This window comes from Halictus rubicundus, chromosome 15 (genome assembly GCF_050948215.1).
Source record: "Halictus rubicundus isolate RS-2024b chromosome 15, iyHalRubi1_principal, whole genome shotgun sequence".
NCBI classification, from domain to species: domain Eukaryota; kingdom Metazoa; phylum Arthropoda; class Insecta; order Hymenoptera; family Halictidae; genus Halictus; species Halictus rubicundus.
Window position 1 is genome coordinate 528,063 of NC_135163.1, and position 25,402 is coordinate 553,464.

At 40.8% G+C, this 25,402-nt stretch overlaps 1 protein-coding gene across 1 annotated transcript in view; it reads left to right on the forward strand.

The window, feature by feature from the left end:
- LOC143361854 (uncharacterized) overlaps positions 1–22,215 on the forward strand; it is a 61,095-nt gene extending 38,880 nt beyond the window's left edge. The window contains exons 2-5 of the mRNA XM_076801554.1: positions 13,397–13,460; positions 13,551–13,624; positions 15,325–17,091; positions 19,788–22,215. Coding sequence (XP_076657669.1) covers positions 13,415–13,460; positions 13,551–13,624; positions 15,325–17,091; positions 19,788–22,025 — 4,125 coding nt within the window. The 5' untranslated portion in view covers positions 13,397–13,414 and the 3' untranslated portion in view covers positions 22,026–22,215. The remainder of the gene's footprint in view (positions 1–13,396; positions 13,461–13,550; positions 13,625–15,324; positions 17,092–19,787) is intronic.
- The last annotated feature ends 3,187 nt before the right edge of the window (positions 22,216–25,402 follow it).

Genomic DNA, 25,402 nt, shown 5'->3' on the forward strand with positions numbered 1-25,402 from the left:
ACAGCGGCGGCAGCCGGAGCAAATGACATCCTGGTTCGGAAACTCGTGGAAGTTATCTCGTCGAGCGGAGAGCAGGGACGTTCGATACTTTCTCGTTATAAATTTCTTTGACTAATTACTGTAACTAATGGGCCAGATAAATGACCGATGTCACGACATTATGCACCAACAACATGATTGCGGGCAAACGTCGGGAGTCCAATGCATATTATGTAACAAAGCTGGACGTTACGCAGCTCGCATTTACGTAAATATCCTGGCCAGTGTGGTCAGTGATATTTACTCAATTTAATACCAGCAATCGATAATTTGCATACTCATGCCGAGCTGATCATTTCTACGCCATCGTCGAACATAAATCAATTATCTACACGCGATCATCTGAGAAAGTAACGTGATCGATCAAATACGAACATAATTGATTTTGAACTTTTATTTGCTGGCCTGTGTAAGAAATTTCTAAATCTCTATCAGCTTCTTATCGAAACTGTAATCGTTTCTCGATGTTTTAAAACAGATGGATGAAAGCCTTAGTTTACCAACCGAGACGATTCTACATTGTTCTTAACTTTCTATTTATTTTTAATAGTTATATTCAACTTTCATTTACGATATATCCACTTTTCACATTTTTCACGAATTTTTTCATGATATCCGCGTTTTAATGGATACTTAATTTAATTTAATGGATACTAATTGATAAGACAATAACCAAAAGATTCAGATTCAACATTGTGATAATGCAAATTACAGAGAGCAATTTACAGACACAAGCTTACAGAGATAAAATTTCGAAATTCTCTAGAATTTTGTATACTCTAATGTTGTTAACACGAGTTTCTTAAGCGACGTACATGCTACGTACGACTCTACGACATTTTCAAACTTATTATCGAATTAGGTACACTCGATATACCAGCCAGAAATCTCGTTTTTAAATCTACGCGAATAGTTGCATCACGTATGTATGAGTAAGGCAGTAGTCATCGCGTTAATGCATTAGTTTGACCTTCTCAAAGAAACTTTCACGTACCGTGCATAGATCAAATATATGCAGGAGATATAATAATGATACACGTTTTTAACCGACTATTCAGTTGTCCGACAAACTGTAATGACATTCGAAAAAACGAAGCTCAACGTGTTTATATTTTTAGTGCTAATTGACTGTGGATACGTGCATGTATTGCCTTACTAACAATTCCCTCGAAACATGCTTTCTGCTTCAAGGAACGCGATATTGTCGATTTTAATTAACATTCAGAAACCTAGTATACTTTAAAAGTTCCCGAACACATCGATTTATTAGAAGACTATTTCGAATCTTTTTTAAGTTGTCTAATTATAAGCAGTGTTCCAAAGCAAATGAAATAAAATTCAAAGAAAGATTGAGGTCAAACTTTGTTCATATTTTATGAAACGTTAATCCATTCTGGAAACTTCTATTACAACAGCACTGATCTCATGCAATTTTCCTAATAAATTAAATCTTTATGGACTTTTAAGCTGTCGTAAACACATTTAGGAAAAGATTCAGGTCAAACGAAATCTCTCTTGATTATGTACAGACTGCAGATTTTTTATGCAAAATAAAGCTATCTTGAAGTGAAAACTTCTTGGATCTAAAAAGGGTCGAACAGAAGGTAATATTCTCTAGCGGCGATTTCAGTGCATTCACACTGTAAAAACAATATTGTATTTAATCACTGCATTTTCCATAGTAAAAACGGTGAAAACATTTTCCGCGGTATTTGTTGCAATTTCGAGACCATCCACATTTTAATCCTCGGACTCCTGCGAGTTCTAGGCCCATGCCGGAATCATTTCTGACGCACGTCGATATTTCACTACAGTTTTCTTTCGATATAAGGCGATGACTCGAGACCGGCTTTTGCCGTATTTCGGATGAAAAAGAAGAAGAGGGGATAGCAATTTTTTTATTTCGAAATAAAAAGCATCGTCTTATATAGAAATAAAATTGTACATATTGGCGGTCGCACGAGCTTATCCCCATCGCGACGGGTCGCGAATGACTCCGGCATAGCATACGGAGAGTTAATTATATAATACTGCGGGCAACCGCGAAGTGAAATGAAACGAAATAAACCTGTAATAGATTCGATTAGACCTCATATTCCATCATTTCCCAAAGACTCTTATACGCTATAAATACTCGAATTTCCGCAGTCGACTAATCAGAATATTAAAAATCGTGCCACACTGGAAGCATTAAATTACTCTTAACGTTCTGTCTCGTTCTAGCTTTTTCTATGAATCCTCTAATGCGGTATATCCATTTATTATCTCATCGATTTACCGGTAGACGTTCTCCAGTCGGTGAGGCGAGAGAAAAAGGACGAAAGAGGTTCGTCATTATAATTTCCTGCTTCCACTTTCCGCTCCAGCAGCCGTATCCGCCATTAATTGGCCGGCGAAGTGGTAATAAACACTTAACGTCGGACTTTTTTGATTCATTATTCCGTTAAAAGTTTTGACCAATCGCGATATTTTTTCCCGGGTTGAGGGGTGGGGGGTCTGGTTCCGGTCAAAATAAAAGGCAAACAGAAGAAAAAGAAAGACGGGGGAAGATGAAGAAGCGGGAAAAGAAGAGGGAAAAGACTCGTTATCGGTCCGCGTAAATTACGCTCGCGGTCTTCTTATCGGGCTCCTCCATCTTCCTTTCGAAGAAACGAGAAGGCACGAAAGCATTCGAAAGGTTAGTTAATCCGCGGACACCGCCGCCGCGCCTTCGTAGAAAGTTAGCAAAGATTATATTCACGAGATGATAATTAAAGGTTGTTATCCGTTTATTACGGAGCCGCTACAAGCTCACGCGACTTCTTCGAGATCGAGATACGACAGTCATCGCTTCCGGTTTACCGATTGCCGCACCGGTCCCCAGTTTTTCCCAATAATTTTACGCGTCGATCTCTCGCTGGCGATTCACCGCTGGTGCCAGATGGAGATGAAGCACCTTAAGGGGTGTGGCCGCAGTAACCGTGTCTAAAAACATTAATAAATTCAACAATTTCTTTCGATATAAAAAAATAACTTTTTTTTCAAAAACATATCTTAAGACATGGTAACTTCAATTGCGAACCAACAAATCACTCCCAGTTATGTCATCTAATATTTTCGTTTAAGATTATAATGTCAAAAGAAGATTCCTAAGCTTTTGGTACAGCACAATTATTAAAAATCCTATTAATTGGCCTTACAGTAGATAAAGTGTTAAGCTACTTGAAAACATTTTTTTGTATTTTTTCAATCCAAAATGGCGGCACTAGCTATGACGGAACAAAATAAGGTTTTTTTAGGCGCTCCAGGGCTTGACAAAAATTGTCTAATAATCAGGGCATCGAATAAGAAAATTTTTGAAGAGGAGTTTTTAAAAATCCTGATTTTCTTTTCACCAGGTAGTATTAAAAAATAAGAATATTTACGCATACGCGTAGAAGCAGTCAAAATACTCATTAAAGTTACAGGGGAGAGAGATACTGGGAGGGGGAAGAGGAAAGATAGCGCAGAAGTTGTGGGCTAGAAGAAGAGACTTGGGAACACATGTTAGAAAGGTGTAGAGAAGAAGAACGAGTGGAAGAATTGATTCAGGAGTTGGTGAAAGGGATATTGGCAGATGACGGAGGGCGAGAGGGGTGGATGGAAAAATTGGACACGGAAAGAAAGGAAGTGCAAGATGGAAAATGAGAAGGAGAGAGGGGGGATAAGGGCAAGGGAAAGCGTGGAAGGGTGTGAGAGAGAGAGAGAGAGAGAGAGAGAGAGAGAGAGAGAGAGAGAGAGAGAGAGAGAGAGAGAGAGAGAGTAAATGAAAAGAAAAAAGAAAACATTAGTAACAAGTTTTAAGGGGAATGGGTTCCCCTTGTAATCCGTAAGAGAACAATAAATACACATACATACATACATACATCCATACATACTCATTACAGATACAGATTAAAATCTAGGGGTTAGGAGTTCTTTAAAATTTTAGAAACTAAAGAATATATAACGCTTTCCTTCAAATTATATAACATTTAAAACTATATGTTTAAACGATACACGTATTGTTCGATAATATAGGAATTCGTTTAGACAGTTTCTGTGACAAGAAAATTGATTCAATGCAGAATCGAATGCAATGGTACATAAAAGTGTTCTTCAGGTAACAAAGCTCTTCCATAACTGTATAAAAAAACTCTCAACGAAATTGCGTTGTACGTACTTCAAAGAAACAGGAAAATCTCCATTCCGATCCACAAGTTTGAGACACTGTGCACTTTCATAAGGATACGGAACACGTTCGTATTCACCCCGTAAAAAAAGATCGATCCGTCTCGCAATGGTAACAGGATCAGCTAATAAGAATCTGTTTTCTTAATTATTAAAGGGGTTACCAGTTTTGCAATCCCAGTGACGCGTTTCGAACAGAATTTTTCATGAAACCATACCCCAACCTTTATAGTTCCCACGGTAGCATGAAACTCTTTCAAAACATTTTATCGAAACGAACATATAAAAAGAGTGATCTCCTAGCGTTTCAATTTCACAACGTCATCTCGGCGAAACAAGTCATAAAGGCGTTCGCGTGCTCCATAGGTCGACTTTCATAGGAGAACCAATCGACTTTTTATCCGTTTAAACAACGCTGCACTAACATTTTGTCTCTTTGGTAACGTTGTGGAGAAATAAATTTTGAAAATGGGATAGTTCACAAGAAAATACGCAAGGTAAATTTACACAAAATTGTGAAATTTAATCCTTTTCATTCGAACGATGACTTGGAGGCACCAGCAACAATTTTTGGTACAATTGGTACAATTCAAAACAAGTTTTACTGAATTTGTTCGTATTTAATAAATTGTGAATATTACTAGTATATTTATTAGTTTACTAGTTATACTAGTATACTAGTTTAGTATATTTATTAGTTTACTGAAAAAATTGAATATCTCCCTGAATTGAATATATGCCTAGTCCAGGGCAAACAAAATACAATATGTAAGCTCTAGAATTAAAATAGCTTCTACTAAATGTTATCTCGACAATAAGCAAACAACATCTGAAGTGAAACGAATATTCAAAACATTCATCTTCCACTGAAAACATGGAATCTTTATTCCATAGAAAGCTGCATAAAAGAATTAAAAATCCCACGTTTTCAGTTTTCTTTTCACTTTAATTGTCGCTAGACCGCGAATTCTATTCTTTCATGGCAGAAAATCGTATAAGAACACAAAATAGAGTAAATATCTAAAAAAAAATGTCTAAATTATTAAGAAGAGGAATACATATCTATGCAGCTTCTATTTCTTACCATGGATTCACAAAATTTTTGCTGCTCGTTATACCATCCAAAATCGAGTAACTTTTTTCAAGACGGATCAAATGATGAGTTTTTTCAAGAACTTAGAGGAGTTAATTTACTCATCTGAGTAAGCCTGCAATGAACATTTAAAAAATATCTATTGCTGAAAACTGGAGAGCACAAAATTTATTTTTTTGAAAATTGCATGTGGGTGTCGAAGAAAAATTGACAGGTTCATGAAGAAACGTTTATTTAAAACTGAAGGTATGGGTTGTAGAGCCCGATCGGCGGTGTTTGTGCGCGAACGTAGTGCAAGAACGTAATTATTATCTGTAGAATTGGCTGAAAACTAGTTGGCGTGCCAATATCCGGGCAACAATCCTAGTGAGAGGTGTTCGGAGTCTTTTAACGGGAGTCCTTCGCCACGGTTAGATACCGGTTGAACGTGTTGGACTCGTTGCGTCGACGACCGAGCTATTAACTCCTGTTTCTTTCGAGTCCACCGTGTATTTACCATGCCTTTGTCTTCGGCCGCTGTTTATCCACCATCCCATACAGTCTATGGCATAGACGACGCTCCTCTTTAATTTGTCCCCGGCCGTCTATTAATCACACGCGTAAAGCGGCGACTTCTGTTTTACCCGAATCATGGTAATTAGCGAGCGAACTGAACAAGAGTGGCTATAATTCGGAGCAACAATGGATTATTGCGTTGAACATTCTTTCGCGTTTTCTAGTTTTATTTTGTTGCATCTGTTCGCGACGGCCGAGACTGTTGCGTCTTTGAAGGAAGTAATTAAAATGTCTTCAGGAAGGAAGGAAGTATTCTTGGAAAAGAAGTTCATTTTCCTAGTGTTCGACGCAGCTAATTTGCCTGTTGCAACTAGCCACTCAACCGTTCACTTGCGACTTATAGTACGGTTTCGTGTACAAACGAAATATGTACTTGCAATTTCTTGCAGAGGGCTCTTTGAACAAATTTTAGAGCGCGGAGTGTTATAGTAAGACTAGGAACGGCAAAAGGGAAAATTTATTTTTTTAAAACTGTCGGGAAGGTCTCTCGTGCGAATTAATTCTAACCAACCTGTAAAAATTGTTCAACCTTTATGCGACTTTTTCAAAGAAGTTCGGATTGAATTAATTTCTTTGTTTTCATCCATGCTTCCAGTTGCCTAGTTGCATTTGATATTTTTTGACGATTTTTGTGAAAAGTTTAATTATTGTCGCCAATTGAACATTCAAATTCCAGCTCCATTTCATTATGTATTGCAAATATTAGACGCCTATAATGGTATTGTCGAATATTAATTTCGTAAGATACCGAAATGTTATGGTGCCCAGATAGCATTTTATGCAAGAGACGAGTTCAAAATATTTTTTAAGGTGATTTAAAAATGTTTGTATTGGTTACGACTTTTAAATATTGCCCGTCATTGTGCAATCCTTGCCAACAGTCCTTACAAACATTTGTTGTTTGTAAACATCTTAACATCGAATAATTATTTCACTTTTCCTGTCGTTGTTGGCCTTTGTTTATGTGTTCAGATATTCAGGTTTTCAGGTTCGAGGATTTGTTAATCCTGTCTGAGAGGAACTCTCGGTTCCTTCGTTCAATTAACTTTCCGAATGCATTTTCCACACTTTCTTGGTTAACCAGTCGCTTTTCTTTGAGAAAGTTGTTCGGACTACTAAATAGATGGTAATCTGGAGTACCAAGGTCCGAGGAATAAGCCGGATAAGGAAGTCTCCGCAATTCAAACGTCGCAATCTTCTCAAATCCCAATGTTGCTATGTGTCACTTTGATCTGCCGCAAAGCAACCTTGTACTTCTATTTATATTTTTGCTTAAATTACTTTGCACAATTTTTACTAAAAATTTCACTTCATCACAGTCAAACGATGTAACTACTATTTATTTTGCTTGAATTGAATTAAATTTTTACTTTGTCATGGTCATACGATGAACTACTATTTATATTTTTACTTGAATTATGTCTCGCAATTTTTATTTAATTCTCTACGTTGTCTTAGTAGACCGTTGTACTACTATTTATATTTTTACTTAAACGTTTGTTTTGTCAAAGTAAAACAATGTACTATTATTTATATTTTTACTTTAATTATGTCTCACAATTTCTTAAAAAATTTTTACGTTGTCACAGTAAAACGTTGTATTATTATTTATATTTTTACTTGAATTCTTCACAATTTTACTTAAACGTTTAGTTTGTCATAGTAAAACGTTGTACTTCTATTTATATTTTTACTTGAACGACTTCCCACAATTTTTACTTAAACTTTTACTGTGTAAAACATTGAATTTCTAAAATATTCTGATATTTTTTTTTAGTATTTAATGAAATGCAAAATATTTAAACAAATAAAATACTAAAACGACAGCTCAATTATCTGTAACGGTAATAAAATTGCAGATGTCCAAAAGTGAAATAACATACAACGTAATTAATTCTCCTTTATAGAGTTTTGTTAACGTCCGACACGTTCGAACGTGGAATTTAACAATGCAATCAATTCTGGAAATAACAGTTGAGCTGTTAAGGTGCGTTATCAATTAACACAAAATTGGAAAAAATTTGTCGTCAATATCATTCCCGAAAATACGCGATGCTCAATAAATTCAGGAAGCTTTTTTCCATTATCGGGCCGCTCGTACATTTCTTTAGTTCTTTTAATGGAAGTTATAATAGATTAATGTATCACGTTTCTAACTAAGTTAATTGGTTATCGTTGGGTCTCTGAAGGCCCATACCAGTTTAGACTGTCGATTTTCCGAGTGCTAGAACAAAAAAAAATGGAAAATTAGAAAATTGACTGCACTTTTTTGGCACAAAATGTGGCTTTATATGCTACATTCAAATATTAATATTGTTTGAAATCCTGAGTAGTAATTAAATTGCAATCGCGTTTGGATTATATTTGTCAAAATGTCACCTAGGAGTTAGTATTCGAGCACTTACGCGCACGTCTAATATTCGCAATAAATATATAAATTGACATGAAATCTATCAATCTAGAATTTAAACATTTAATGTTTCGAGAAGCGCAGATCATTGGGAAAAGCGTAGTAAAAATGGCCCCACGTGAAATAACAGGTACTCCTTTCGACCGGAACGGTTTTAAAATTCTTTGAAGCAGTCTTGTGTGCATTTTCTGTAGGCCGTGGAACTTGCTAAATTCAAATTTTGCGCGCAATTACACGATAGCCCGGGAAACCGTTCGAAAACGCTCGGAGGCTGCGCCGCCGTCCCCCGGAGGCAGAGTAATGCTTCTAATTAATTCAACTGCGAATCTGCGTGAAATTTAAATGCACCTGCTCTATTGATTTTCTGATTCTCCGGCGATTTTGACCGAGCAGGGGGCAGCACCTGGAAATCCCATGATCACCGGGCATGCGCAACATCACCTGGCGCAGGTTCACTTCAAATGTTGCACTGTTTGATTTGCTGCTGCTGCTGCTACTACAAAAAAAAAAAGAAGCAACAACGTGCAAATATTGATTAAATACGTGCCGCCGCGACGCACTATTTTCGCCGTTCTTGAAGTGGTACTCTTTCGAGAATTCGACTGGAAACAGAGAATCGAGCGCGCATTGTTCGCGAAACGCAGAAATCCTAAAGTTCCGTTCATCTCGTTGAAATAATCTCGCTGCGAGGGCTTTCGAAAATTTATTTGCAGACGGAGAATCGACTTTAGAAGCCACCGACCTGCCAAACAAGGAACCAGCGCGAACTCGTCGCTGATATTCGAATTATAATTTTTTCTCATTATTCGTCCAAACGCAGTTGCAGTAAACTGTAATATAACAAAGACAATGTTCTAAGCTAAATTAAACTAGTTTTCTAAGATCTCTTAGGCCAAGGGAACAAGTGTGGAACCATTTTAATAATTTATTTGAAAAATAATTTATTTAACCCTTGGACTCCTGCAGAGTTTTAGGCCTATGCCGGAGTCACTTCAGATCCACGCTGATATTTGACTAAGTTTTCTTTCGATATAAGGCGATGACTCGGGACCGGCTTTCGTCGTATTTCGGACGAAGATGAAGAAGAGGGGATAGCGATTTTCTTTTTTTCTAATAAAAAGCGTCGTCTTATATCGGACTAAAATTGTACACACGAGGACGGAACACAGGAGAGCGGAATCAGCTCCACAGTTATTTTCGAAACTCTTTTCTCTTACCTGTGTTACGGCGTAACAACCAATCATAAACCCGGACCCCTATTAAGGTACACCAGAAAATGTAAAATTTTTAAACTTCCCAAATGCCGGTCAACTAAATCACTTTATTACCCCGACGTGACGAAAACGAATATTAGGAGATTAAAAATCACTTTACAATACGCTAAATTGTTAAAAGACCGAAACCCAGCAGATGGTCAATTTTATGACCGTAACGCACAATACCGTCGCGTTACCTGCGTAAGGCACCCCACGCGGTCTTGAGCCGTTGCAAGGAAGTTTTAGCCAAATCAAACTCCTTCAAAAACCGACCGCCTACAATCCCCATTGACCAATCACGATCTACCGACCAGCAAACCACCCCCCAACTCAAACTCCAAGTCCTCCAAAAAATCATTCCACGACATCAGAATCGATCAGTCCGTCCACCGGAAAACACCTACCGTTAAATCACATTCACTCACTCTGTAACCTAACACCTAGTCGTTTATATTTTTATAATAAAGTTAAGTTATCAGTTCTTCGAATGCACCTTATTCAGCATCCACCTTAATTAAAAATAAATATTCCCTCGCCGTTAAGTCAGCGAGTGAAGCGGAGCATGCAGTGAGAGTTTCTCTCAAGATTAGACAACCCCCTTTTGCTCACGCCACAACAACCTGATAGTACAGCTTTTATAAATGCTCTTGTATTGTATAATATTTTTATGCGATTGTAGTTTGTTCGAATTCATCATGACCTATGATGCGCACGCACAATAATTGGAATGGCAGTGCTTCCTTCCAACGAAGCGGATGTTATGCGATCACAAGCTTTGACCTCTGTACATTTTTTCGGGAAAACCTGCCTTTATGCATTTATGGCATGCGCCAATTTATGAATTGCAAGAAAACATTCATGTTATTAAAATGTAATAGCATTTTTAATTATAAGAGTTGTTTCTTCGAATCGAATTTTTAGAAAAATTAACTCTGAAAATATAAAATTGTATAGAGATCCGCGGTCTAGTAATGATGGAACATTTCCGGGCCAGCGTGCTAAATACGTTTTCGCGCAGGCGGAAATAGATGATCCATTTTTCAGTGTCACTTAGTGGAAAAAGTGGATCGTGACACGTTCCATTCATTCTATTAATAAAAAAGACATTTCATCAAATATGACCGCGCGAGCGAAGGATCTATTTCCATCTCCAACATCCACTGACATTTCTATATTTATCCCGGACAAACCACTTGTTCACGCGGACCATTAAAAATACCGTCAAAGCTCTTCTCTTATCAACGTCACGTGTGCTCCACCGCCTTTTTTCGATTTTCATTAGTCGAAAAGCAGCGTCCGTAGTCTTACTGACAAGGGACGTCACCCATATTTAACACGTCGATTTTAATGAAATTTACACAGGACATAGTTTCTTGAAAGATATTTGACACGTATGTTTTTTATCTGCAATGATCTATATCTAGGGGATGAGTCCACAAACACAGTGGTTCGCGATAATTTAATTTATCTTTGTTAGTTATTTTAATAATTGCATACAATTAAGTTAAGTTCTTCTCAAACGAATTTTGTCGACTTAAAGAGGAACTTAACCCTTTGACCCTTTGAAGCTATAGTATTCAAGATCACTATAGTATTCACTTTCATAAATTTTGATTTTTAAACCACAAATCGAGGTAACTCTGTCCGGAGAGTGAACGCATTCGGCGTTTAAAAATTTTTGGAATTCAATTTTGCGGGCCGCTGTGCGCAGAAACGATCAAAATCCAATTGCGATAGCTGCAGCGAATCCAAAATGTATTTGAACACTAAATTCTCGATTCTCGAAAAATTGTGGACGTTTAGATCGAAATCCAGTTTTGGAAGCTGTTTACGTGAACTTTCAATGGTTTTTAAGCAAAGTCTTTTCGTATCGCATAATTTGCGTGGGAAGAATTTAATTGGAGGGAATTTCAGTTTATTCATTATTGAGATGCAATAACGATGAACCGATTTTGGAGGAAAACGCCAGGATGTTCCATTGACCGCTCCCAAAAGCTGATTTGCACTCTATGCAGGTCACGTTATACATATGGTCGAATCGGAGTGGGATAATACTCTGCTACGAGTTTCCGCGGTCTAATGAAAGCATTAATTCCGGGAGATACCGTTTTCAATCAGACGAATCGAAGGCAAATATTGAAGTAAAGCGGCTAGAGCTAACCTACAGAAAAGGAGTTATCTTCCTCCATTAAGTTGAGAAGTTCTCAACCATCTATCACGTATTCGAATCATCGTTTGTCATAGGTAGACTGTGGATACTGTGCAGATATGTCAGAAACATGGTAAATGAAATTTAACCCTTAGCACTCGAATGGCGACTGTAAGGCGCCACTAAAAATTCCTGTATCATTATTCAAAATATTTTTTACATTATTAAATTTTTTTGTATTTAATAAATTACTATACGTTTCAGTACTGTACGAGTGCATTGCACCATTTTCGTATGTGTAGCATGAAAAAATATATATAGAAGGGAAATATTGTAGGTCGGAAGAAATGTTTCGTTCTAGAGTTAAAATGGCTTCGAGTGCAAAGGGTTAAGACGGTAAATAGATTAAAAGAATTTAGGATTTTATTTATCAACCGATTCAAATTATTGTACAGGCAAAAATATTTTCATACAGCTCCTGTCCGTTAGGACCGATACAGAACATTTTTATTTTGCATAAAAATCTGCAATGTGGTCGCAAATCAACGTGCTGAACAGATCCGGGCAACGTTCAAATTTCAGTTTCCAATCACTTTATTTTCATCGCCTTCAATCTAACTTTACACGACTCGGACATTTCACGCACGAGTACACTTGGAAATGTTGATAATAGTGGTGTCACAGTTTACCCCAAGAGGCGTAGGAAAGGGAAAACTTTGGGAAGGGGTTTGCAAGCCAGAAAAATTGGAAACTACGGTTTCGAACCATGCAGAACTCGTGCTCGATGCCAAAACTTTGACTCCCTTGAGGCTTATAGAAAGCAGTCGTCAAGGTTCCGCGTCGAGAAAGATGCGAAAATCTGGTAGAATCGAATTACGAAATTCGATTGTTTAGTTTTCTACAGCAATAATGGGCTTCCACGTACGACTATCAACAATTTCATATTATTATTTGATATTTTACCGTACTATATCTTGGTTTTACGTGTACATATAAATAATCAATATTTTACATATGTGTTTCTATTCGGATTAACTGGCTAATGGCTTGTCCTGTACATTGTTTCACAGTGTGTAGAGTAGTAACAACAGTAATAACAAATGGGTCATGCAATGCTTCCGCCATGGATCATAAAAATGCTTCGAGTTGACGAGTGATCCGATTCCGAGGATCGTCAATCACGTGGAGCAGATTTCTCGTGGGCTGACAAACGTCGATTTTACGGTGAGATTCGAGTTTCTCGCGATCAGAAAGTTGACAGTGCAATTTGCCACGATGGAATCGTAAAAAAGAGAAATTGTTTCCGTCTTTTCCCAAGGTTTCACCGTTACCGTGATTCAGAAATGACAAAATGGCACCGGAAACGACGGAAGCCGGTCCGATAGGCTCCGGCGCGGCGGCGCTTTCTCTGGATCCGCGTTTTTCTGCTCCCTGCGTGTCCGAATTAGATTTCTCGGCCGGGGGATGACTCTGAAACGCGAATGCACGTTTTTATCCATTCGTCGTTGCGCAATCTGACACAGGCAATGTGTTAAGGCGGTATTTTTGCTTTAAGCCTTCAAGAAACCTTCTGAAATTTTTAATACTCATTAATCACAGTAATTGGGTCTCTTGCCCTAATTGATCGCAGCCTGGCTATAGTTTCGAAACACTATGCCACGTCCTCAACAGATTTCCCTAACGTTCGACCACGTTTTCTGTTGCAGAAACCACAAGTTGCGTAAATGGTCCCATGGTCTGTCACAATGCGGCCGACACTTACACTGAATTGTAAGTACGATTTGCATAGGTCCACGCACGACTTCTAATTAGCTCTATCGATGTTCTCTTACCTGTTACGTGTTGTTGCGAATGCCTCAGGTGTCCTCGCGATGGGGCTTTTTACCTGCATCGGCGCGATCACCGTATCGATCGACCGTTCCGATAATAAACCCGTAAGTAAAGTTGCAATCTAACAAAATTACTGCTGCACCAACTTCCCCCGAAGTGTATACAACCGGTAAACTATAGCCCGGTGTTCGGGTGTAAAATGGCGTCCTATTACGGGAAAATGGCCCCGTTAGTCGAAGCTTTTGTTACGAGATTTCGGATAGCGGCAAAGAACGTAACACATTCTCGATAAACAATTCATTTATAATATTCTGGTATATCGTTCACAAAATCAATAATCAAGCAACCAGTGCCGGTCAAATTACCCGGTTTCAGATTTATTTATATTGATACTATAAAGCCTCTCTTGTGGGAAATGATTGAATAAACTTGATTCAAGCATATATGAGCCGTTCACAAGTCAAATCGATTATTGTCGCCCTCTGAAGAAAATCGTTAACAAGAACATGATTCAGAACGTAATAGTTGAAATTATAGTTGAATTACATGATTCAAGACACTATTGCGAAACACAAAAATCAAGTCTAAATTTCGCACGTCACCTTGCAAGTTCTTAAACAAACAAGAGAAAAGAGAAGAAATTAAAGCAAAAACGAAGACTGCCACACGTCGAGTATAAAAACAGATCCTCGTCGTACACAGATTCTTTCCGCTATGGTGAAAAAAAAAACGATTAGCATTTTACACCCGAAAACCCAGTGGTCCCACGAAAATGAGACTCCGGACTCGTCAGAAATCAATCGTGAACTACCCAAACATTGCAACAGGGCACCGGTACTTTTCGGTTATATCGAAACCCTTATAGAAACCAAAATGTGAAAATACCAGCATGCTGACATACCGCTATATAAAAGTACCGGTATATTTATCGGTATTTATCAGTCACTTTTTTCGGTTTCCCTATAATTGTAATATGATTTATTATAGTTTCCAAAGTATCTTTAAGAACTAATCTTTAAGATTTAGAGCCAGTATTATTTTATTAACGAGATTATGGTAGCTAATACCGAAACTGACATGCTGTGTCACAATTGCTATGACTAAAGTTCTGAAAATCGGTCAAAAAAATCCGATTGAGCTGAAATTTGGTAATTAGGTTCTTTTTGAATTAAAAACATGTTTCCTAAGAGGATTTTTGGCGATTCGAAAAAATGTTTTCATCGTACTAATATCACTTCCCACCTTATTGGACACTCACTACAGCGAATTTTGCCCTCTTTAATTGATGGAACACGTGTTTTAGAACGGAGCCCCTCCCCCTGCATCCGTCCCCACACCAAACCTAACCCAGAGGTAACCAAAATTCGGCGGTAAAAATCGCCAAAATCCTTTTGGGAAACATGTTTTTAATGCAAAATGAGGCTGTGTGCAAAACTTGAGCTCAATCCGATTTGATCGATTTTCGGAACTTTAGCCAAAATACCGGTATTTATTTTATTTATGCAAATATAAATATATAATTTTATATTTAGTTCGGTATTATAACGGTTTCGGGACAGCCTTATTAGTGCAATACAGGTATCAAAATCATACCGGTTTTAAAGTCCCTGCATTGCAACCAAATTACCCCGGCGCACTGAATCCCGTAATTGCGTCGCCATAAAAACGTCCGGCCATCCTAAAACTCCATCGAGTCGAACCTCCGTTTTACTGTCCGCTCGAGAAAATATCGAATCTCCTACGGGATCGAAACCCCGGCTATTACCGCGAATACTGTACAAGCCTGCGCAAAACCGTCTTTCAGCCACCGACGCGGTCGTCGATGATCGCAAACGGATGGAGGCCGCTGACGAATGGCTACGAGGAAACGATCGGCACGAACGTCTCGCCTGCGAGCAGCTTGGAACGAAACGGGCCGTTGCATCCTGTCTTGGGGAAGCTGCAGGAGCACATGGCAGCTTCGGAGAAGCTGAAGCCGCAGCGGAAGAACAAGCCGACAGGTCCGCACGACTATAATCCGCCTAGCATTTTAGGTAGCTTCACGGTTTTCGGACACGCTGCGACAAAAGCTCGCGGCGAGCCGCAAACTCACAATCATTTGAACAAGCACGTGGGATCGGAGACAAGGGAGTACACCTTCTTGATCCCGCCACCGAAGGACGCCTACAGGTTCGAGCTGGACCCCCATAGGAAGCCAATCCTGCGGGACAACGCCGCGTACCTGAGACAGCCCCAGTTCAACCCGCCTTACCAACAACCAGACCCGATCAAAGCAGCCACTTACTTCATCAAAGGCTACACCTCCACAACGAACTCGCCTTCCTCGACGCCCACGAAGAACAGACACTTCGCAGACGTACCCTACGTGCCCTCGCTCTTTCAACCTCCCCGGTACCAGCAGTCGAAACCATTCGAGTCGTTGAAGGTTGCCAACAATATGAACCTCTTCTTCCAACCACCTGGCACAGCGGCGGCCAACGACTTCGGGAAGGACAAGCGCCTGAGCGAGCACGACCACAGAGGGAACTACGACAAATACCCTGGGCAAGTTCACAACGAGCAGATCATTAGCCCTGCCAGCACCGGGAACTTCTTCAGCCAGGTGAACCACCCTCCGCACCCGTACAAGACGTCCTACGAGAGAGATCCCGCGTTCCTGGTTCACGAGAGTCACGAAATCAGCTATATCACTCCGCCGAGCGTGTACAACGGGTATAACTTCAGGCCGTCGTTGCCGTACGAAACTCTCTTGCCACCGGACGTGTATGCTTCGTCCACCCCCGCACCTACCACCCCTAGATCGCAGGAGTCGAACAAGTATCAGAGCGGGGAACAGGATTATAAACGGCCGGGTCACAGCACGACGCCCAAGCAGGTGGAGAACGGGCCTCGCGAGGTACCGCCGACTTCGGGGGTGGCTAATACTTATTACGTGTCCGAGCATCAGGATTTGACGCCGCCACCGCCTTCCTGGCCAGCGCCGAAGAACAAGTACCCGTCGGACATCAACGAGGTGTTGCCCCGGGTGAATCCACCTTCGAAGTTCCACGAGGAGGTGATAGGTTCGAATCAGATACCTCAGGTGCCGAAGGTGTTGTTCATAAGTCCCCAGGCCACGCCGCCTCAGTACCAGAGCTCGGTTTTGCCGATCGACATAAGACCGGAAACCCCTCAGCCGGAGTACGAGACACCGGAGAGTATTTCGTTGAAGCACTTCAACGAGCAACAGTACCTGATCCAGCAACAGCTGTTGCAGAGGGACAGGCAGAGGCTCGCGGAACAGGAGAGACAACAGCAGCTGGAGATCGAGCAGCAGCAGCAAGAGGAGCTGAAGAAGAGACAGCAGGAGCTCCGGCAATTGTTGCAGCAACAGAAAGAGGACGAGGAAGCTAGGCTGGCGGTCGAGTCCGCGAAGAATCAGTCGGACCTGCTGGCCAAGATTAACGAACAGCAATCGAATTACAACGTCCAGTTGCCGGAATACGAGATCCCGAAGGTCACGACGGACACCGCCGCAGCGATCACCGAATACAGCCACGTTGGCGACCTGCCAAAGTTCCAACAATCGCAGGTACCTTTTGTTCGCCGAGTGAAAAGCCGCTCGAGTTATCGCTTTTAGAGATTTCTGCAGTCGATTGGGTCTTGCAAGGAGACCGCACGGTTCCGGAAATCGCTTTTTGGACGAGACCACATAGACAGTAGTATACAGGGTTAGTCACCTAACCTGATCACTTCGAATAACTTCTACATTAGGGTAACGGACCCAATGGCTGTGGGGCTAGCAATTACTGTGCCTATACTAATTGCTCTTATTTTTAAAGCACAATGAATATTATACTTATATTAAAAAACAATTAATATAAGCACAGTAATCGGGTCCCTTACGCTATGCGTTGTATAAAATAGATTATTTCTACTGATGTTACATGGTATCTAGAGAGGCATCGTGTAGTGTAAATGATTTTTTTATAAATAGAGGGATTTTGTGGATGTAAAGGTCAACTTTGATTTTTTAAACTATAATGGTTCCAAAATAACTTGGTATCTATTGGTTGTGTCAAAAACTTTTAATCGATTGTGTAGCATTTTAAGGGACGCATCTAATTATTTTCTGAAATATTAAACTGACCTTGTGTTTATTCGAAACTTTAAACTCGTTTTTCTGAAAAGCGAGGGCCCACCAGGCAAAAAGCCATTAGGGTTTTTCAGTATTGGTTGTACACTACCAACTCTATTATAGTCTTGTCCAAAAAGCAATTTCCGGAACGATGCGGTCTCCTTGTTAAAGGCTGTCAGACCCGAAGGCCGAGTTCCGATTGACCGTGCTTTTGGAACTTAATCATGTTAGGATGCGCGGTGATGTCTCGATATGCGTGTAGGAGATGTGTGCAGAACGTTTGTGAAACATTTTGCACCTCCATAGCTGAGTACTTGAGGAACTTATAAACTCGATTATGAAAAAGTTCTACGCTTAGTAATTGAAATTAGTTAAATTCTGAAAATGAAACATAAACAAACATAAGTAAATAAAAAAAAACTAAATAAAGTCGGAAGAGGAGTACGTGAAAATCTACAAGCGCGCGTATCTGCAAAATATCAGTTGTTGTGTACTCGTGCATTTACATGGGCAAATGTTCTTGATAACACGAACACCGTTGTACTAAAAATTACGCAAATTAAAATAGGCATGCCTTAATTGGATGTGTACTCGTGAAACGAGGACTTTTAATTTGTATTTTGTAAAGGACTGCAAGCTACCAGAGCATCAAAATTAAAATAGTGTAAATATCCACAGTTTCGTCATGATTTATACAGCAGAGAATCTAGACGATACAAGCAGTAAAATATAAAATCTAATATCTATGCTCACGCACTACGTATACGTTAATTCATAAATACAGAACGGTGCTTTAGAAAGTTAATTTACACAGTACAGTAAAAAATACCGTAGACGTAATTTTTAGTACCATCGTATATTTATGAATCTCGCATACTCCTCTTTTCAAGCAAATATTGAATCACGAAAATCGGTAAAGAGTTTTCTACCTCGCGAAGTAAAAACAAATCACTGGCCCAAGGATATTTTACCACAGAAATTCTAAAAAGAGATACTAACCTCGCTAATATTGTGTGTATCTTGCGACGAAGATTCAATACACAAGCAAGCATAAAAGTTTAAATTTTAATATTTTCAAAAGAAGCAACTTTGAGCAAATTCTTTGCATATACTAGATATGTAACTTTTTATCAAGAAAGTTCCATCGTGACTATCGATGACTAACATTTCTGTTTTCCTTTCGCATCATTAAAACACGACTAAGATTTATTACGTATTTAGAAGAGACTGAAAAGAGTAAAGTTAAACACATTTCACTTTATTTCTGTGGAAAAATGTTATGTTTATAATAGCACCTGTAGGAATAAAATGTTTTACATATAAATTTTTTTAAAAATAAACTTTTCCTATTACGCTGAATATCTCTTAATTTTCAAGAAATTGAGGAACTTGAAATTTCGTTAAAATTTTAAAAATTCAGGCGGCACGGATACACCAATACTATGCATTCAATAAATTTGCTATAATAGTAAAAGGCTACTATACAGGGTATCTCGGGGTTTTCTGGTAATACTACGGGAGCATATTCTACAAGTAGAAGTAAGAAAAAAATGTTATTTGAAGTTCGGTTAGAAACACTTCGTTACAAAGTTACAAAGAAATGAAATTGAATTTGGTAACGGCGGATAATTAGATGAATATCAGCGTATTCCTGCTTTGAAAACGCTCTTGGCATTTAACCACGATTTCTTAATCTAACAGGTATTGTGGTAAAAGTGACACTGATAACTATCGACGAATAAGATAAGGACGTTCGACTTCTCATACTCTGCGAAGTAAAATCCGCCATTACCAAATTCAATTTCATTTGTTTATAATATTGTAATAAAGCGTTCAAACTGAACTTCAAATAATATTTTTTTGTTATTTCTACTTATAGGATATGCTCCCGTAGTTTTGCCGGAAAACCCCGGGACATCCTGTATACTTCGAAAATTCGATTTTGGCCAGCTTTTTGTGATTCTGGTCCACTGTGCGCTGGTACTCCAAAGACTCGTCTCGTTGGACGGACTATACGAACACTTCAATGAAGGTTCTCGATACCAACATGAAAATTAATTTTTTTTTATGTTTTTTCCACTGCCAACGCACCGTGCAACAGAACATGAAAATCAGGAAAAAAATGAAAAATCTTGTGGATTGTTCCGCAGGTGGCGCAGCCGGACTACGTGATCTCGGAGAGCCCGATCGGCGTGGGTCAAAGGTACCAGGAGCAATTAAAGAATCAGCCGGAAGGATCCCGCGAGGGTCAGTCCGATTTACGAGGGCAGAGGCCGCACAAGTTGTCCCGCGATCAATATAGACGAAGAAAACCGACGACGGTGTCGTACGAGCCGACGGCAACGGAAGCGCCGGTTCAACTTCCCGAGACTGTGGTGCCGGTGACGTTGCGGATCGAGGAAGTGCCGGTGCAGACCACGGTTCCGCCGGAAGTTGCGACGGTGCCAACGGCGACCACTCAGAAGCCGAGGACCCGGAGACCCGGCGCCCCGTTGCGCCGGCGACGGCCGACGACCACAACTCCAGAACCAATTACGGTCGCCGACGAGTTTTTCAAGTACGACAAGCCGGAGGAGGTGCAGCAACAGCTGGACGCTTCTCGTCGCCGTCGAATCAAGCCGACGCAGTCGACCTACGAGGAGGCTGTCACCGAGAAGAAGGCGAACATCCGGAAACGTCCGGGTCACAGGAACCGGGTCAACCCCGGCGAGCCATTCGAGGCGGAGATCGTCACCGAGATCGTGCACACCGGCTTGAACACCTACAAACCCTCCACAGAGTCGATCTCCACTTACAACGAGTACAATCAGTACGCAACGAACCAGCCGACCGACCCGTTCGCTACCAGCCAACCTGCCAGTGAATACGTCACCAACCAACCGGTCAACCAGTTCGCAACCAGCCAGGCCATCGGTCAACATTACGACTACGCGTCCCAGAGTTTCGGCTCTGTGGACGAGCAACGCGAAACCGTCACGGAAACCGTTCCTCTCGACTACCTGACAGACATCACCAAGACCAAGACCGAGGACACGCCGAACAACGAGAACTACAATGCGCAAGACGGCGGCGTGGTTACCAACATACCTCTGGAGAACCTGTTTATCAAGACGGACGGCACTTACTTCGATAAATCAACGGCCGTGTCCACTAGCACAAGTGTCGGAAGCAGTTCGAGCAGCTACACACCCACCCCGGCTCCCACGACGACTTCCACCGTTCCGTCGACGACCCAGTCCTCCACGCCAGGCTCCACCGCGTCTAGAACGCACAAGATCAGACCGGGGATGAGATACGGGAACACCACCAGACCGCGGTTCAGCATCAAGGATTACAAGAGTCGATTGGACTACAAGAGCAGATTAGCTACCGTCTCGACGACCGAGGCTTCGGTGACGCCGGTAGCTAACACCAGGCAAAGAGGATCGAGCTACAAAAGCCAGAACCAGCAGCAATCGGGAGACAGCAACAGGGACACGACCGGAAGGTACAAGTACGTGTCCAGGGTGAACTATAGGACGTCGACGTCTAATCCTGTGAGGGCTCCGGAGCAGCAGGAGAACGTAGCCGAGGTTGGATCGTCCACGACCGAGAGGACCAGGTTCGTTCCTAAGAGGAGACCCATTAGCGGGAACGTTTACAGGAGCAGGATATCAGGGACAACGAGCAGTCCTAAGTACGAGAGCGAGGGTCAGTCGAAGCCTAGCACGGCTAGGCCCGAGAACGTTTTCTCGTCGTCGGTGAGACGGCGACCGGTGATGAAGAGCAGGCTGCCAACGCACAGAGAAACTTCGACTGCTGCGTACGCTGATAGGAAAGAAGTCGAAGCCACGGAAATGGCTGCCGAGGAGACCAGTTTCTACTCGGCTGTGACCACAATGGGGACCACCAGGGTGGCAGTCAACGAGATACCCGTGGAAAAGGAGGAATCAGGTTCGAGCAGTTCGGCCAAACCGGAGGACGAGGAGGGGGCGGACAAGAACGCGGATGAAAGCGAAACCGGACCTAGTTTCCACGCGCAACATGAAAACCCACCGGTCGAACCGGTTCCAAGCAGCACAGCCAAAAACGCCGAAGAGAGCCAGCTGAAGGAAACCGCCGCTGCCGTTGAGCTAACCACTGCGAAGGCGGAACATGCGACGGAGATCAGCGAGAACAAGCCCGAAGAGGACAAGTCGTCGACCACCGATGAAGAGGAGCTGTTCGCCAAGGCGTCCCTCAGTGTAGCTGACCTGACCAGTTCGGCTTCAGCTTTGTACGACAAACCTGGCATGTTCAAGGCCGTCTCGCCCGAGAGCAGGATCGCCGCTGCTCATTTCAAGATACCCACTGATGAGCCTACTTTGCCTATCGAGGCTTTCTTCCAGGAACTGTCGAAGAAGAGTTAAAAGACTCTCCCCGAGTTGGCTGGAGTATGGAAATGAATATGGTGGTGCCTTGCGGCAAGAAGTTTGGGATCATTTAGTCGATTTTCTGGCTTTTTCTGGTGGGCTTTTTTCATGTGGATTTGTAGGTGGTCGAGTTCATTTTTAATACATGGGGATTTGTCGATATTATCGGGTTTAGTAAAGTTAGCATTAATTTTATATATTTAATCTTTGAATGATCGAATTAAATATCTCTGGTACTCCGTGAATCTTTCGAAACGAATAATAGTATAGTTACGTTTCTCATGAACAACATATTAGAATATACAGGGTGAACAACGTAACTTGACTGTACATATAAGACAGGAAAATTGAATCATTTAATTACCTGTTTTTCATTGAAAATATAAAAATATTTTTCTACCTAATGAAAGAAATCGGAGTACGCTGCATTAACAAATTATCATTAACTATGGATTCACCAGTTTTCTATAGCAGCCACGATTAAAACTGTATACAGTAAAAATTTTTATTTCTAGGGTAAGGTAGCCAATTACTGTGCCTATACTAATTATACTTATTTTTAAAGCATAATGGATATTTAAAAAAGAGATATATAACATATATATTAACTGATTTTAATGAAAAAAATGTAATATCTCTTTTTTAATATTCATTATGCTTTAAAAGTAAGTATAATTAATATAGGCACAGTACTTGGTACTCCCATAGTAATTAGCTCCCTTAACCTATTCTAGACAGGAAAATGTAACAGAAAGAGTGAATTATCCTAAACGACCCCAAACTTTCGCGTGTCACTGTGGTGCTGGAAGAAGTTCATTGTTCCATCTTCGAATCCTGAAATCGATTTACCGTTCCCGAGTCTGACTACAGGACTTGTATTTGAGGGTTCGCCGTACTTTAACTTCCAAAAGGGTAGCTATATTAATATTCTTGATACTTAATTTATACACGTTGCAAAAAGAGTCTCGGAAGTGAATATCCGTGCTACGAATTTCATTGTTCTCGAAGTCACTTTACCTTGACGCGGTGATGGAATATGTCCAGAGGATACCTTCTGTAAATACGTTCACTGAAAAACGAATTAACTTATGAAATAAGAATATGTACCAAAAAATCGCGAAACGTCTTCCCAGAAGCACCGATCTTTAAATTTCTCGTCGGGGCTTCTTCGAGAAAGACAACGAACAAAGATTTTCAGGCGAATCGTTTCCGTTCCGCAACGATGCTTGTCTTCGAATATCAAACAAAAAAAAAAAAAAAAGAAAAAAACGACAGCTTCGTAGGAGGAAAATGTGAACGGCGAATGTGCGCATCCGGTTAGCGTAATAATTAATCACCCGAAATTTTCTTTTCATTTCATTCCTAGATGTAACGAATATAAATTATGCCATTAATTTATTTAAAACGCGCGGTGGTGCGCGCAATTGAAATTCCGAAACGAAGCGTCCCTCGTTTCGAACGAACCAACGCGATGGATGCTTCGAGATATGTATATCTGTACATGTAAATATTTAGAACGTTTGCTCCAATCGATTTGAGTTAATATATAGGTGCTCGAACATTATTTAATTTCGCAATGGATGCGTTGACATACGTGTGATGCGAATCGAACATGGATGGGACCATTGTTTGCGACAATCGAACTGCGAGCGATTACAGGTCATCTTGTAACTAATTTTTCGTGCTGGTTCTATTCGTGAAATATCATATGATTTTACCGATAAGAGATTACTTCGTGAATGTGTTCCGTTGTAGAATTGTTTCGGTTTCGTTCGCTTTCGATGGTCTTTCTGAGCTATAAATGCATAAAGATGCGTTGTGTATTTAACAAGTTCGCTGCTAGCATTTGTCCCGCTGTCTATCTTTATCGTTCTAATGTTTTGTCAAATGTAACGTCAGTGTCGCCAGATGAGGGGAGGGAGCATGAGACGCGGGGAAAAAGTGACCACCTCTCTGCCAGTACCGGAGTAAGCACGACAGAGACGGCACGCGTCACGTGACCGGGCCATGACGGAAGCGTGGGGAATAACGTCGTAGAAGGGGAAGGTAGAGCGGGGACGCGAGTCTTGGTCTGGGACACCAGTATCGGCAGATGAGAGGAGGGGGCACGAATTGAGGGAAAGGTTACCTTTTCTCTGCCAGTGTCGGAGTATGCACGACAGAGACGGAGCGCGTCACGTGAACGGGCCGCGGCGGAAGCGTGGAGTATAGCGCGGTAGAAGCGGAAATTAGAATGGAGGAAAAAGTCCTGATCTGGCGACTGTGTAACGTACCTATCTTCTTTACTAAATATTAATTCCTTGCACTGTAACACCGAATCACGTGACGAAGATATCGAACAGATTCTTATCTTTCGGTACAGATTCGTACAGATTCGTACAGATTCGTATCTTGTGTTGTATTGATTATACAAGATCGTATAAAATTGCATAAATTTGTATGAAATAAATTCTAGTGCAAGGGGTTAAAATGGCTTACCAAAGAGAAGTAGAGTCTTCGAAAAGTTAATTCGATTCATTTAGTTTAAACTGCGAGATCATGAACGTCGCATTGCGGTAGCGAACGAGTCAATTATACACGAATGAAAAATGTGAATGGGAGGGTTCGGTAAAAGTGTTCGGTAAATTTGTAAATGATTTTCTGCAAGCCGGGAAATCAGTAATAAAATAGTGGTTCAATTTCCTCTGGCTACATCAGCGATCACGTGGGAACACGTGCCCATAAATGAGGCAGGTGCAAAACAATATACAATTCAATCGTAGCTGAAAGACCGCCGAGGTCACCTATGGTCTATTCTCACCATAGAATCGCACGATCCCATCGATTCGCGAGTATGTTCGTGCATCCTGACGCGAATAATGGAATAATCAATACCGATCGGTACACCGTGTTATTTATATATATATATATATAAAATAATATATGAACTGTAAATGTACATACGGAATAAATAAATAGAATAAGCGAAACATTGTTGTCCCGTTGATCGCGATAAATCATTTCCCACGACGCGGCCTGGAGAGAGGACTGGAGCGTGAAAGGTCACAGGTGAAACATACCAACAGACACGATATTAATATTCCAATTTGATTTACAATCCATTTAATATCGTTACGATAAACGGTTACATGGGTGTAGTCACGGTCGAGTAAAATACTAGTTTGACAAAGTAAGTAAGCTTCTTCGTTCTCTCTATCGTCGCGAGGAAAACATCCGATAATTGTTCAGTACCATTCTCAGAAAATAAAACACAGCTTCCAAGACAACAAAATAGTACTTTACCCGTCCACGTTTCCTAGTGTTAAAGATTTTGTTTCCGTTTCCGTCGCGTCCGCTGATTACATACAACGTATTACATGTACGTGTATAGGCCT